At 48.1% G+C, this 16602-nt stretch overlaps 1 protein-coding gene across 1 annotated transcript in view; it reads left to right on the forward strand.

Annotated features, from left to right (window-relative positions):
* The first annotated feature begins 11294 nt into the window (after nucleotides 1-11294).
* LOC123144196 (bifunctional dethiobiotin synthetase/7,8-diamino-pelargonic acid aminotransferase, mitochondrial) overlaps nucleotides 11295-16602 on the forward strand; it is a 31819-nt gene continuing 26511 nt past the window's right edge. Inside the window, exons 1-5 of the mRNA XM_044563247.1 lie at nucleotides 11295-12060; nucleotides 12937-13107; nucleotides 13200-13461; nucleotides 13554-13637; nucleotides 13786-13906. Coding sequence (XP_044419182.1) covers nucleotides 11426-12060; nucleotides 12937-13107; nucleotides 13200-13461; nucleotides 13554-13637; nucleotides 13786-13906 — 1273 coding nt within the window. The 5' untranslated portion in view covers nucleotides 11295-11425. The remainder of the gene's footprint in view (nucleotides 12061-12936; nucleotides 13108-13199; nucleotides 13462-13553; nucleotides 13638-13785; nucleotides 13907-16602) is intronic.

A 16602-nucleotide genomic window follows, 5' to 3' on the forward strand; every position in this document is an offset into this window, starting at 1 on the left:
CTTCTCACAAACCGGAGCTTCTCACAACAAGCATGATGGTTTTCGGTAGGGAACGTCCCACCTTTGTGGACGAAACGATATCCATTGCCTCTTATTGCTTTCAATTTTTTTCTCGTGTCAACATAGAACAACAGGAGTGTTGTGTGATTTTTTGTGATTTTTCGGGGTTCGTTTGGACATTTTTATGCATTAACTGAGTTTTCAATGCATTTTATGTGCATAATTCAAATTTGAACTACATGCACATGCTCCAGTGCATATAAATTGGTTGAAAAATCAAATCTGTGTCCTTGGGTGCATGCTTAGGTCCCATGCAAGAAATGGGAATGAATTTCAAACACCGGGGCACCGTTGATTGCCGGCAAAACATTGAGATGCCTGGTTTTTAAATTCTAGTAAATCCAAAACTCGTCTGAAATTCATGAAACTTGGCATGCTATCATGGAGCGGCATCAACATGCCGTGGTACAAATTTTGTCCCATTTGGGGCAGGTTTGGGTATATGCTTCTCACAAACCGGAGCTTCTCACAACAAGCATGATGGTTTTCGGTAGGGAACGTCCCACCTTTGTGGACGAAACGATATCCATTGCCTCTTATTGCTTTCAATTTTTTTCTCGTGTCAACATAGAACAACAGGGGTATTATGTGATTTTTTGTGATTTTTCGGGGTCCGTTTGGACATTTTTATGCATTAACTGAGTTTTCAATGCATTTTATGTGCATAATTCAAATTTGAACTACATGCACATGCTCCAGTGCATATAAATTGGTTGAAAAATCAAATCTATGTCCTTGGGTGCATGCTTTGGTCCCATGCAAGAAATGGGAATGAATTTCAAACACCGGGGCACCGTTGATGGCCAGCAAAACATTGAGATGCCTGGTTTTTAAATTCTAGTAAATCCAAAACTCGTCTGTAATTCATGAAACTTGGCATGCTATCATGGAGCGGCATCAACATGCCATGGTACAAATTTTGTCCCATTTGGGGCAGGTTTGGGTATATGCTTCTCACAAACCGGAGCTTCTCACAACAAGCATGATGGTTTTCGGTAGGGAACGCGCCACCTTTGGGGACGAAACGATATCCATTGCCTCTTATTGCTTTCAATTTTTTTTCTCGTGTCAACATTGAACAACTGGACCGTTGTGTGATTTTTCGGGGGTTGTTTGGACATTTTTATGCATTAACTGAGTTTTCAATGCATTTTATGTGCATAATTCAAATTTGAACTACATGCACATGCTCCAGTGCATATAAATTGGTTGAAAAATCAAATATGTGTCCTTGGGTGCATGCTTAGGTCCCATGCAACAAATGGGAATGAATTTCAAACACCAGGGCATTGTTGATTGCCGGCAAAACATTGAGATGCCTGGTTTTTAAATTCTAGTAAATCCAAAACTCTGTTAACCATTCACGTGACGCCACGTGTCTTGGTTTTATTGGCTATTGGAGGTGCTGTGCGGATAGCTGCTTGACCTTGACTGAACGGGAGGCGTGCGAGCGCCGTCCGGTGCGCAGGCTGACCGAGAGGCGTGCAAGTTGTCCTTGAGTGCACAGGCTCACCGGGAAGCGTGCGAGCTGTATGCTGCGCAGGCTCACTGGGAAGCAAGCCCTTTGACTTCCATGGCCGCCCGTCTTGCTCGCATCCTCTCCATTAATGGCGCCCAAGCCGCAGTTTAATTTGCTTTTTAAATATAAAACACTCATCGCAAACGTTTTAGTTAGAACAACCGTATGCAAACCGACAGCTTCCCCAGGAAGCCGAGAGAAAATGTGCTGAGCAGGATTTCTGCAGCTCTTGATTGCAAACGTTTTAGATAGAACACCCGTATGCAAAGTGAGAGCAGCGCAGGATTTGTGCATCCCTTCAACCCAAACGGTTGTTTTAGATGACCCGTGTGGAACCACGTACAAACAATTTGGTAAGATTTGTCTATCCTTGTAACACTGCGATTTGTCAAAATATGAAGCTAAAAATCACTAGCAGTATCTAATTTTTGCAACTAAAATTCAGTAATTAAGCATAGATTTCATTCATAGATTAAGCAGCCGTTCTTAATTTAAACAAGCAGTTCAACTCGACAGCTGAACCGACCAAACTTTTTCCCAATTGTTGCCAACCACGTACTGAAATAGCTAGTTCAACTATATATACTAGCTAATTTTAAGTATGTTGTACAGTTCCACCACATCTATAGTCAGATGAACTTAACAAAATAGCCCCTAAATACTACTACTACTGCGGAGGGGCTTTGTACTACTTCGGTTGCCTCTCCTCTGCCGAGCGCGCTCAGTAAGAGGCGGAGGAGGAGGAGCCTACCGACGAGCTGGGCAACCGCAATGCAGTGCCTGCCACTAATGCAGCTTCAGCGACGCTTGCCTCGAACGCCCTTTGCCGCTCCAGACGACCCCTCTCGAAGTGGTGGTTCTCCTCGTAGATCTCCTGATTCCTCGCCTCTGAGGCGGCGTGTGCCACTGCCACTGCGGCGGTAAGGCTCTTTGCGTGCTCGACGAGGCGCTACTCCTCCTCCCGCAGGAACTCGGTGTAGCGCACAAGGTCGCTGTCGCACGTGCGGGCATCCACCTCCGCCTCCCACCTTCGGGCGGCGGTGGCGGAGCGGGTGATGACCCCGGCGGTTGACGGTGGGCTGGCGGCCACGGCGGCCGACGACGGGGTGGCGGCCACGACAAACACCTCCCGCCTTCGGGCCACGGTGGTGGCGTGGGTGATGGCCACAGTGGCCGGCAGTGGCCGGCAGTGGGGTGGCGGCCACGACGGCCATCTCCCGCCTTCAGGCCGCGACGGCGGAGCGGGCGATGGCCCTGGCTTTCGACGTTGGTGTGGCGGCAACGGCGGCCGGCAACAGCTGCCGACGGGCACCGGCGGCGGAGCGTGTGATGGGTGTTCCACGCACACCCAATAGGGACGCCACACGCACTACATTACGCCAGGGACTGCGCCGCCGCCGCGGTGTAGCCTCCCAGTTGGAGTTGTCCTCTGATGACGGCGGAGTGGCTGAGCGACGACGACAGACCGGTGCCATTGGCGAATGCGGGAGAAGCAGACGAGATAAGGTACAGGGATGGAGGGGAAAATGCGACGTGATACGTCCATTTTGCATCATGCTTTTATGTCAATATTTATTGCATTATGGGATGTTATTACACATTATGTCACAATACTTATGCCTATTCTCTCTTATTTTACAAGGTTTACATAAGGAGGGAGAATGCCGGCAGCTGGAATTCTGGGCTAGAAAAGGAGCAAATATTAGAGACCTAAAACTCCACGAAAGTTATTTTTGGAAATAATTAAAAATAATGAGCGGAAGAAATACGTCAGGGGGGCCTCCACCTGTCCACGAGGGTGGGGGCGCGCCCCCCTGCCTTGTGAGCCCCCTGTTGGCCCTCCGGTGCCCATCTTCTGCTATATGAAGTCTTTCGTCCTAAGAAAAATCATAAGCAAGCTTTCGGGACGAGACTCCACCGCCACGAGGCGGAACCTTGGCAGAACCAATCTAGGGCTCCGACAGAGTTGTTCTGTCGGGGACACTTCCCTTCGGGAGGGGGAAATCATCGCCATCGTCATCACCAACGCTCCTTTCACCGGGAGAGGGCAATCTCCATCAACATCTTCACCAGCACCATCTCCTCTCAAACCCTAGTTCATCTCTTGTATCCAATTCTTGTCTCATAGTCTGGGATTGGTACCTGTAGGTTGCTATTAGTGTTGATTACTCCTTGTAGTTGATGCTAGTTGGTTTATTTGGTGGAAGATCATATGTTCAGATCCTATATGCATATTAATACTCCTCTGATTATGAACATGAATATGCTTCGTGAGTAGTTACGCTTGTTCCTGAGGACATGGGAGAAGTCTTGCTATTAGTAGTCATGTGAATTTGCTATTCGTTCGATATTTTGATGAGATGTATGTTGTCTATCCTCTAGTGGTGTTATGTGAACGTCGACTACATAACACTTCACCATTATTTGGGCCTAGGGGAAGGCATTGGGAAGTAATAAGTAGATGATGGGTTGCTAGAGTGACAAAAGCTTAAACCCTAGTTTGTGCGTTGCTTCGTAAGGGGCTGATTTGGATCCATATGTTTCATGCTATGGTTAGGTTTACCTTAATACTTTTGTTGTAGTTGCGGATGCTTGCAATAGAGGTTAATCATAAGTGAGATGCTTGTCCAAGTAAGGGCAGCACCCAAGCACCGGTCCACCCACATAACAAATTATCAAAGTACCGAACGCGAATCATATGAACGTGATGAAAACTAGCTTGACGATAATTCCCATGTGTCCTCGGGAGCGCTTTTCTCTATATAAGAGTTTGTCCAGGCTTGTCCTTTGCTACAAAAAGGATTGGGCCACCTTGCTGCACTTTATTTACTTTTGTTACTTGTTGCTCGTTACAAATTATCCTATCACAAAACTATCTGTTACCTATAATTTCAGTGCTTGCAGAGAATACCTTGCTGAAAACCGCTTATCATTTCCTTCTGCTTCTCGTTGGGTTCGACACTCTTACTTATTGAAAGGACTACGATAGATCCCCTATACTTGTGGGTCATCACGACGCAGGACTCGTCGGCCGTGAGGGTTTTTATAGCAGGCCGGTAAGCATTAGGATTTTGGGGGATTTCACCGAGTCGGGCGGGAAGCTTGCGCGGGAATGGGCTCACCGATGATTCATTGGCGCCACCGTTTGGCAAAAAGAACGCCCCCGCGCGCTGCGCAAGCTTGCGCTGTAAGCCATCTGCGGCAGCGGGGTGACAAGACGTGCGAGAGGAGGACGAAAGGCCACGTACACATACGGTTAATAAAAAAATGTTTGTGATTTAATTACCTACTATACCACCGTCCTGGTTTATACGTATGATTTAACTAATAAAATACGAATGCATGTTGCCAAAGATTATATAGTTGGATTTGTATTTGAACATAGTTTCCAATTATATAATTTTTAAAACATGCATTAACATTTTGTTGGTTAAATTTGAGGGCAAAGTATGGCACGGAATATAAAGGAGACTATAGACTAGACGGAGGTGGTACCACACGACCGCTCTCTACGCAGCGACGCAACTGTCGGCCGGCTTGTAGGCGACCATTTGCTGTGTGTTCAACTGCTCCATGCATGTGGTTGCTTGCGGTTCAGGCGGCCGCGGCGCGCTCTGCTCTCGCGTCCCTCCGGGTGCTCTGCCCGTGTCCCTCCACGCGCGCTACCAGTGTTTTGGGCCGGCGCACGATCACGCACGTTCGTGTGCAAGCGGTTGCGCCAGGCGCGGCGCGACGATGCAGTTACCCGCTGCAAAAACTGCCATGTGGACGCGCCGAGAATCCACGCCGCCCGGCCCCCTTTTATTCCTACGGCCATTTACCTTCATATCTCGTCTCACACGTCACAATAAGCACACCTACGAGGACACATACAGAGAGGACATCCAGCGGTTCCATTGGCGCTCCCCGTGGCTCCAATAGCGCTCCCAGCGACCGACGACGACAACGGCGGGCAGTTCACCACGCATCACGTAGTGGACACCCACGTGAGGGGGAAGGCCCTCTTGGTGGTGTACACGAACGATCCGGTCTCGGTGGAGAGCTCCATCCAAACTATGGAGCAGTTCCTTGCCGAGGACAAGTACCGAGTGGTCGGCTTCGACCTCGAGTACACCATCGGTCGTGCCGGGCACGATCAGAAGGTTGTCGTCGCCCAGTTGTGCGTGCGACATGACGTCCTCGTTTACCACTTCCACCTTGCCACAAGGCCTTGCGAGCGTTTCTCCAGGTTTATCAAGAGCTCCGACTACAGTTTCGCTACGGTGGACACCACCAACGATCTAAAAGCGCTCAAGGTTTCGGACTTGAAATGTCCGAATCTTGTCAACATCCAGCACCAATACAAGGTCTGGGGCACCGACAAAAGCAAACTGAACTCCCTGGTTGACCTCGCCTCGGCCATCATCGACCCCTACTACGCGAAGATGAAGCAAGAGAGCAATAAGGACAAGAACGCCTGGCACAGTGTGTGGCATAAGAGATTGGATGAACAACATGTCAAGTACACGGCCATGGACGCGTACACAAGCTACGAGATGTACAAGCGGATCGTTGACATGAGGAACTGTCTTCTTCCTGACCCAGACGAGGGATCGAGCCACATAGCAGTGGCGGGAGCGTCACAAGAAGTAGATGACTAGACGATCGTTTCTCCTACTTTAGAATGCATGCGATTGTTTATTGAGGTGTGTGCGAATGATCTGTATAGTCACTTATGTAATTGGATGTTTATTTCAGTTATATATATACATGTTATTCTACTGTAGACAGAGCAATTCACACGGCTTATTAGCAGCAATCGTCTGTGTTATTACTAGTCTTCGCACACATTTCAGATTACGGACCTGTTTGCCGCGTATCACACCCATCTTGTTCAGTTGAACCGTTTCCATTGTGTTGCCTAATCACACACAGTTCATCCCAGTGAACCGTATGCTGTATATCGCACACGCCTTCATCTGGCTGCCCGTTTCTTTTGTGCCTCCTCATCACAAATAGTTCATTGAGCTGAACCGTATGCCCTGCATCGCACATGCAACTAAATTCTGAACCGTGTTTGATGCATCTGTCATCGCAAACGTTTTGCACCTTTTTTGACAGTTTTTTTACACCATCGTTTGCGATTATGGCATCGCACACAGTTTCGTCGAAGGGTCTCTGATCGTAGTGTCGCATTTGGACCATCCTGCAGTAGTGATCCATCATGCATCTAGAGTATTAAGTTCATAAGAACGGAGTAACGCATTAAGCAAGATGACATGATGTAGAGGGATAAACTCAAGCAATATGATATAAACCCCATCTTTTTATCCTCGATGGCAACAATACAATACGTGCCTTGCTGCCCCTGCTGTCACTCGGAAAGGACACCACAAGATTGAACCCAAAACTAAGCACTTCTCCCATTGCAAGAAAGATCAATCTAGTAGGCCAAACTAAACTGATGATTCGAAGAGACTTGCAAAGATATCAAATCATGCATATAAGAATTTAGAGAAGAATCAAATATTGTTCATAGATAATCTTGATCATAAACCCACAATTCATCGAATCTCGGCAAACACACTGCAAAAAGTATTACATCGAATAGATCTCCAAGAACATCGAGGAGAACTTTGTATTGAGAACCAAAGAGAGAGAAGAAGCCATCTAGCTAATAACTATGGACCCGAAGGTCTGTGGTAAACTACTCACACATCATTGGAGAGGCTATGGTGTTGATGTAGAAGCCCTCCGTGATCGAATCCCCCTCCGGCAGATCACCGGAAAAGGCCCCAAGATGGGATTTCACGGGTACAGAAGGTTGTCGTGGTGGAAAAGTGGTTTCGTGGCTCTCCTGGATGTTTTCAGGGTATAAGAGTATATATAGGTGAAAGAAATAGGTCAGTGGAGCTACGAGGGGCCCACGAGGGTGGGGGGCGCCCCCTCCTGCCTCGTGGCCTCCTCGTTGCGTCTCTGATTTCCACTCCAAGTCTCCTGGATTGCGTTTGTTCCAGGAAAGATCCTCGCGAATGTTTCATTCCGTTTGGATTCCGTTTGATATTCCTTTTCTGCGACACTGAAATAGGCAAAAAAATAGCAACTGTCACTGGGCCTCCGGTTAATAGGTTAGTCCTAAAAATAATATAAAAGAGCATATTAAAGCCCATTAAACATCCAAAACGGATAATATAATAGCATGGAACACAAAAATTATAGATACGTTGGAGACGTATCAGATCACACCTTAGTGCTCTTTGGGTGTTAATAAAATGGCGATGTGAACTAGAATTTTGACTCTAGTAAACCCTTTGGGTGTTGGCCACATGGCGATGTGAACTATGGGTGTTAATCACATGGTGATGTGAACTATTGGTGTTAAATCACATGGCGATGTGAACTAGATTATTGACTCTAGTGCAAGTGGGAGACTGAAGTAAATATGCCCTAGAGGCAATAATAGAGTTGTTATTTATATTTCCTTATATCATGATAAATGTTTATTATTCATGCTAGAATTGTATTAACCGGAAACTTGATACATGTGTGAATACATAGACAAAACAAAGTGTCCCTAGTATGGCTCTACTTGACTAGCTCGTTAATAAAAGATGGTTAAGTTTCCTGACCATAGACATATGTTGTCATTTGATGAATGGGATTAAATCATTAGGAGAATGATGTGATGGACAAGACCCACCCGTTAGCTTAGCATAATGATCGTTAAGTTTTATTGCTATTGCTTTCCCCGATAATGCACGTCATAATAAGCCTTGCAAGCAATGTGACTAATGAGTTAGTTGCGGGATGATGCATTACGGAACGAATAAAGATACTTGCCGGTAATGAGATTGAACTAGGTATGAAGATACCGACGATTGAATCTTGGGCAAGTAACATACCGATGACAAAGGGAATGACGTATGTTGTCATTACGGTTTGACCGATAAAGATCTTCGTAGAATATGTAGGAACCAATATGAGTATCCAGGTTCCGTTGTTGGTTATTGACCGGAGATGTGTCTCGATCATGTCTACATAGTTCTCGAACCCGTAGGGTCCGCACGCTTAACGTTTGATGACGATTTGTATTATGAGTTATGTGTTTTGGTGACCGAAGATTGTTCAGAGTCCCCGATGAGATCACAGACATGACAAGGAGTCTCGAAATGGTCGAGAGGTAAAGATTGATATATTGGACGATAGTGTTCGAACACCGGAATGGTTTCAGAGTGTTTCAGATATTTATCGGAGTACCGAGGGGTTACCGGAACCCCCCGGGAAAAGTAATGGGCCACAATGGGCCATAGGGGAGAGAGAGGGCAGCCCACAAGGGGTGGCGCGTGCCCCCCATGGGGAGTCCGAATTGGACAAGGGGAGGGGGCACAACCCCCCTTTCCTTCTCCCTCTCCCTCTCCTTCCCCCTTTCCCCCCTCTGAAAGAAGGAAGGGGGAGGCCGAACAGGACTTGGAGTCCTAGTAGGACTCCCCCCTTGGGGGCGCGCCTAGGCCGGCCCTCTCCCTCTCCCTCCTTTATATACGGGGGCAGGGGGGCACCCCAAAGCATATCAATTGTTTCTTAGCCGTGTGCGGTGCCCCCCTCCGCCGTTTACTCCTCTGATCATATTGTCGTAGTGCTTAGGCGAAGCCTTGCGCGGATCACATCACCATCACCGTCACCATGCCGCCGTGTTGACGAAACTCTCCCTCGACACTTTGCTGGATCAAGAGTTCGAGGGACGTCATCGAGCTGAACGTGTGCTGAACTCGGAGGTGTTGTACGTTCGGTACTTGATCGGTTGGATCACGAAGACGTTCGACTACATCAACCGCGTTAAACTAACGCTTCCGCTTTCGGTCTACGAGGGTACGTGGACACACTCTCCCCCTCTCGTTGCTATGCATCTCCTAGATAGATCTTGCGTGATCGTAGGAATTTTTTTGAAATTGCATGCTACGTTCCCCAACAGAGTGACGGCAGGCGGCGAGGTAGTGTCTGACATCTCATCGAGTCTTCCTCCACGTCGGTTGCCTCCTTGGAGGCGTATGCTAGGACGTCGGTTAAATCTTCGACGGTAGCGACTAGGTGGGTTTAAAATTCCAACCTCTCTATATTTCCCCCAGATTCGATCGTAAACCGATGTTTGATTGTTTGAGATTGTGAGGCCCTGAATCTGGTCTAACATCTTGTTCAGAAGTGCCTTGTTGGCCTTGCCCATATCTTGATTGAAAGTTGGGCTTAGCTGCAGTCTGCCCGAGATCCCATCTAGTGTGGCCTCAGGATTTTCGCCGGCCAAACTTGACGTCTGAACCACTGGGGTAATTCTCGGCTCTATGCTTGAAGCTAGATCCAAGGTGTGGTCCGTGCCATGGTCCTGGTCCAAGATTGAATCTGAGATCATATAAAGGCATTAGAGGAGTCATCGGATTGGTCTGACACCCAGTCCAAAAATGCAAGCTCGTCACGGGCACCCGCAGCGTATTCCAGATTTCCAAACTTGATGGTCTGGCCAGGAGCGAACTTTTCTATCTAGCCGAGGTGGCCAGTCGAATTGGCGTTGAGCGTGACGCTGCCGAAGACAAAAAGCTGACCGGGGAAGAAGGTCTTCCCATAGCCAATGTTGTCATCGCTCCGAAGATGAGCCATCAAGCTGCTTTGGCCACACAACGGGAACTGCATGGGCCACCAATATCGGGGTTGAATCCGGCGGATCTCGGGTAGGGGGTTCCGAGCTGTCGATCTTAGCTTGATGGTAACAAGACAGAAGAGGGACATGGTGTTTACCCAGATTCGGGCCCTCTCGAAGAGGTAAAACCCCATGTCATGCTTTGATTGTATTAATGTGATGGGGTACAAAGTACATGATGATCCACCTCGAGATCGTACGTGTAGGTCTCTAACTCTACCCTACGGACTAAACCTCTTGGCTTATATAGGCACCGGGGATGCTTAGGGTTACATGTAGGTCGGTTACATCTAGGGATAAACATGCCGATGAAACACATGCATTGAAGTATGCACCAAGTATTCGGAGAATTCCATCTTAAGTACACAAATGGGTCATGGCAAACATGACCCATTCTTCGGTTGCCTATGGGTCCTCGGGCGGGCCCATTGACTGGCAGGCCGACGTGGTTAGCACCCCTAGTCCAGGACACCGCCACGCCCCCCGTTGTGGCCGCTGTTGCTCCGCTGCTAATGGGCTGTCGCTGTGCGAGATAGCAAGCTCGCGGCCGTCTAGGTCACGGCCGAGGCGACCGGGCGCCGACGAAGGTGGCCCGTGGTGGTCGGCAAATGTGGCAGGGAGGTTAGGACGCATCGTTCCGCCGTTCTCGCGTGTGCACCACCTTTGCTTCATGGAGAGGAGATAGGGGGCTGGCGCCAGGAAGGGATATGAAGAACGGCGTTGGGGTCTTCGACGAGACGGTCACCAGCAGAAAGATCAGTGAGGATGGGTGTGGGCGTCGATGGTATTCAGTGGCCGCACGCGGGATGCAGGGGCGAGGCGGGAGCCCTTTTATAGGTCTATCCGACGATGAAACGGTGGTTGCAGTGGGTGACTCGTGCAAGGGATTGGAGAAAGTTTTCTAGAAAAAGGGGAGAAAGACGAAGCCATGAGGGGTTATCCCTTTTGTCATTGGCAAGATGCACACAGATCCGTACCACGCCATATCCTAAATAAATACAGTGTTCTCTTCTGATTGATCGATTTACGCTGCAAAACAAAACTCAAATAAAAACCTCAAACAAGAAACTTAGTGGGAAATAGGGTTTGGGGGATAGATTGATTTTTGTTCGAAAAAGTTGTTTTGACATCCAAATCATTCGGGTAGTGCCAACCCCCGTATAGAACCCAAGCCAGCAGCCATGCTCCGTCGCCTCCTACTCCGCCGAGCTCGTCGGCGCCATTGCTCCTCCTCATTCTCCTCCGCCTTGCCCCTCTCTTCGCCGACCTTTGCCGTCTTCGGCGCCAACACCGGCGTCGGCAAGACCCTCGTCTCCGCGGGCCTCGCTGCCTCCCTCCTCCGTTCCCACGCCGCCTCCCCCTCCGCCGTCCTCTACCTCAAACCGCTCCAGACCGGCTTCCCCGCCGATTCCGACGCGGGGTTCCTCTACCGCAGGGTCCCCGCGCTTGTCCGCCCCTCCCACGCCGCGCACCTCGTCGCCTCCATCGACACCCTCTCCCCTGCCCCGTCAGTGGAAACCCCATCCTCTTCCCGCGAGGAGGCGGCCTTCTCCTACGATGGGGAGGGTAAGGCGGTGAGGAAGCTTCTGGCTTGCAGGACGCTGTACGCATGGCGGGAGGCGGTGTCGCCGCACCTTGCGGCGGAGAGGGAGGGGATGACGGTAGAAGACGCGCATGTGAGGTCGCTCCTGGCGGCGTGCCTCTCCGAGGGGGAAAATTTGGGGAAGGGGGAGGGGGATGTGTGGAAGCTGGTCGAGACCGCCGGCGGCGTGGCCAGCCCGGGCCCGTCTGGCACGCTGCAGTGCGATCTCTACCGGTGCGTTCTGATGCCTCTTCAGCCGTAAATATGCTGTTTTATTTGTTAATGTTACCAAACGCGTACAAGTACACATGTTCTCCGGGGTGTTCAGTTTGAATTAATTGATTTCTCAAAAAGAAGAAGTTTGAATCAATTGAGGAAATGAAATGGTGCGCAATTTAGTACTCCCGCCGTTCCAAAATAGATGACCCAACTTTGTACTAACTTTGTACTAAAGTTAGTATAAAGTTGAGTCATCTATTTTGGAACAGAGGGAGTATGATGCAATTGACGTTTCTGCTATATATACCCGTTTCCCGTGTTTAGTCCAGTGATATAGTCTGATTTTCGTTCTGTCTATTCACAAGGGATCTCAATACCTAAAAAAAATCGTTAGCCTATTCCATCGAAATCACTATCACATTGGTGTAGTTTGTAAGAAGATATCATGCAAGCTGGAGATAACAATGATGGTTAGTGAGCATGATAATTGCGGTGAACGATCTGCTGCTTTGAAGTTTTCTTGAGGTTGTATGTTGGATATCCTGTTGATTTGTTGTGTTCTCAACTTTTCATTTACTGGAGCAGTTTATGTTTTTGATTCTACAAGTGCTGAAAGTAATCACATATTTGGTGACCATTTGTGAAATATTTCCGATGTATGTCTGCACACTATTTTTCTAACATGTTTTATTTCTTGGGAAATTATGGTGATCTTACCAGACATAGAGCATACTTCAAAATCCTTTAAACCACGTTCGAATTGGTTACATGATTGCATCTATTTTTAAAGAACCCTGTGGCCTATTTAATTGTTCACACAAACTTCATTACTGCTCGGCGTATTAGATTGATTTACATCAACACACTTCTTGGTTCTGTGACTATTGACAGGCACTTTAGGTTGCCTACTATTCTTGTTGGAGATGGCCGTCTTGGTGGTATTTCAGGCACTTTATCGGCATATGAAACTCTGTTGCTCAGGGGGTATGATGTTAGCGCAGTAATTTTGGAAGATTGTGGTTTGTCAAACGACAAGTTCTTGCTTTCTTACTTGAGAAATAGGTAACATGCTTCAGTCTTATTGTTATTTTTATAAATGTTTTAGCAGCTCGATTTCATTGATACGACAGCTTCACAATGTTTGTATTATTTAGGGTACCAGTGCTTGTTTTGCCACCTATTCCAGAAGATCCATCAGATGACCTAACTGATTGGTTTTCCGAATCATCTTCAGTTTTTGGTTTGCTTGAAGATGCCCTGCGATCTTTTCATTTGAAAAGAATTCAGAGGTTAAACAGTATGCAAAGAAAATCAAAGGATTTACTGTGGTGGCCCTTCACTCAGCACAATCTTGTACCTGTAGATTGTGTTACAGTAATTGATTCGCGTTGTGGTGAGAGTTTTTCAGCATACAAGGTTTGTCCAATGTATATTCCAAGCTTTTGAAAAGAAATTTAAAATGAAGCTTTGAAACATCAGCGGCGTTGTTATGGAATCTTTTGATGTAGGTGAAAGACAGCAAGATGATGATGATCCCTCAGTTTGATGCATGTGCAAGTTGGTGGACTCAAGGACCTGATTCTAAGTTGCAGGTTATTCTTGCACTTCCTGTATTTTCAAAATCTCCTTTACCTTGGTTTGCTAAGGGAACTCTTATTGCAGGTGTTCTATGGCTAAAGTTCTGTATGTTGAACTAATGACATGCAATTTTTGTGGCCTAAATTTCTCTTTCATCATCAGATTGAACTTGCAAGAGATATGGGCTACGCTGCTGCTAGGTATGGCCATGTGATGTTTCCAGAGAATGCTCATGAGCCTGCTCTTCGTTGTGCTGAACTTTTGCTTGGGGGAATTGGTAAAGGTTGGTACTTTTACTTGTTTTTCATCTATAATAATGTATGTGCAGCAGAACCAAACTGTACGAGTATAAGTCACCCCTTAACGAATAAAATGGTGTATTAGTATGAAAAATGACTTGTTTAAAGCACCCTTTAGCTACCAAATTCTGCAGCTTAGAGCTTATTGTTCGCACCTGAACACGTCATTGTGTGCCTCCGACATCGAGCGTGATATGCTAGACACGTCGTCAGAGGAGCCTCACCGGGAGCGTGATAGGCAAGACACGCCGACGGATCCCTTGAGACCCGAAACCCCACACGCCCGGGAGGGACCCCTTCAAGGTGCGTGGCGGCAATGGGCTGCCCTAGTTCGGCTTGGTCGCCCCTAGAGCGTTGAGGTTCGCTGACATTGAACACGAAGAACAAGAAGCAAAAAACCAGGGCAAAGGAGACGTAGATAGGACATAAAAGTGACAGCAAGATAGACAAGACTCCCAACAAGATGACGATAACGCGTCGGATCAGACAAGAGCTCGCCATCAGAAGCGCGAAGGTTAACATTGAGCTCCATAGGAGTCTCGATAGTGCGCTCATCACTAAGAGCCGCACGAGCAAGAAGATCCTGGATATACTTTTCTTGGGAAATAGAAAAGCCATCAGAGGTGGAGGAAACCTCAATCCCAAGAAAGTAACGAAGAGGACCAAGATTAGACATAAGAAACTGCTCATTGAGACGGGCCTTGACAAAGGCAATGTACTCAGAATCATCACCAGTGATGATCATGTCATCAACATATAGAAGAAGACGAGTGCGACCACGAGTAGAAAGGTGGACAAACAACGCCGAATCATGAGCTGCAGTTACCATAGAGGCAAAACGCTCAAACCAAGCACGGGGGACTTGCTTAAGGCCATATAGAGAGCGACGAAGACGACAAGCCATGCCGTCAGGAACTGAATACCGAGGTGGTGGCTGCATATAAACTTCCTCACGCAACTCACCATTAAGAAAGGCATTCTTAACATCAAGTTGAGACACAGACCAGTGGCGAACAGAGGCCACGACAAGAAGTGTGCGGACAGTGGTCATATGGGCCATAGGAGCACTCATCATAATCACGACCATGCTCCTGCTGAAAGCCACGAGCCACAAGACGAGCTTTATAACGCTCAAGAGAACCATCAGAGCGAGTCTTAATCTTATAGGCCCACTTACAAGTGATTGGACGAACATAGGGAGGAAGAGAAACCAGGTCCCATGTGCCATTGCGCTCAAGGGCAGCAATCTCCTCTGCCATCGCAAACTGCCATTCAGGATGAACAATAGCATCTCGATAAGTAGTCAGCTCAAGAACAGTCGAAAGACCATAGTGAGAAGGAGAATATCGGTCAGGGGCGGACAAGGCCGAGGACGAAGACCATAAGTCGGGTGAGAGGAGGAAGACGACACACCAGAAGTAGAAGGCACATCTGTAGACTTATCCACAACACGTGAACGACGAGTATAATGGAAAGGAAAGGAGGGAAGAGGTGGAATCACTGGAGGTGGAGACGGGGAATGTATCGGTGATGAAGGTGGAGAAGTGGAAGGTATCGGTGATGAAGGTGGGAAGTTATGCGATGAGGGAGGAGAAGAAACCGTAGGAGAGGACGGGGTCGGTTCTGTAACAGCGGGACGAGGAGTAAGAATACCGGGCACAAAGGGTGGTGTATCCGGAAATGTAAGGAATGAGATGTCCTCCGTAGAAAAAGCCGAGGAGGACAGACGCGAGTAGAAGGGACGAGATTCATCAAAGGTCACATCCCGGGAAATACGCATCCGGCGATCGACAGGATCCCAACACCGATAGCCCTTATGCTCATCACTGTATCCAAGGAAGACACACTCAACAGACTGAGCGGTCAGTTTGGTGCGTTCACGAGAGGCAAGCAAAACATAGCAAACGCAACCAAACAAACGGAGCGCCGAATAATCAGGAGAACGACTAGAAAGACGCTCGAGAGGAATACCACCCTGTAGAGCAGCAGAAGGCTGAATGTTGATGAGGTAGGTGGAAGTGGTAACAGCCTCAGCCCAAAAGTGAGGCGGAAGAGAGGCGGCAATCATCATTGCATGCGTCGTCTCAAGAAGGTGACGATGCTTGCGCTCAGCCACACCATTCTGAGCATGAGCACCAGGGCAAGAGAACCGAGTAAGAGTACCCTGCTCAGCAAGAAATCCTCGCAGTGCATGGGAGATATACTCACCAGCTGAATCTGCGCGGAAAACATGAATAGGAGTGGAATACTGGGTATGAACCATGGGAGCAAACTTTTTGTATATAGGTAAGACCTCACTACGAGAAGACATGAAATAGATCCAAGTGTATCGAGAAAAAACGTCTATAAAGATAATATAGTTGCGATGACCCCCTTTCGAAGCGAAGGGAGCCGGACCCCAAACATCAGAGTGAACGAGATCAAAAGGACGCTCGGACACTGACTCACTGTGAGGGTAGGGTAGCTGAATCTGCTTACCAAGTCTACAACCCAGACAATCCAACGAAGCGTTACCGGAGACAGACCCCAGAACACCGCGATGAACCAAAGACGAGAGACGAGAACCACATAAATGGCCAAGACGATGATGCCACTGCTGAAAAGAGCTAGTAGATGCAGCTATAGGGGCCGCGAGACTGGCGGTGGTGGCAGCGGAGTGAAGACAAAGCCAGTCAAGCTC

Source organism: Triticum aestivum, chromosome 6D, assembly GCF_018294505.1.
Source record: "Triticum aestivum cultivar Chinese Spring chromosome 6D, IWGSC CS RefSeq v2.1, whole genome shotgun sequence".
Lineage (NCBI taxonomy): Eukaryota > Viridiplantae > Streptophyta > Magnoliopsida > Poales > Poaceae > Triticum > Triticum aestivum.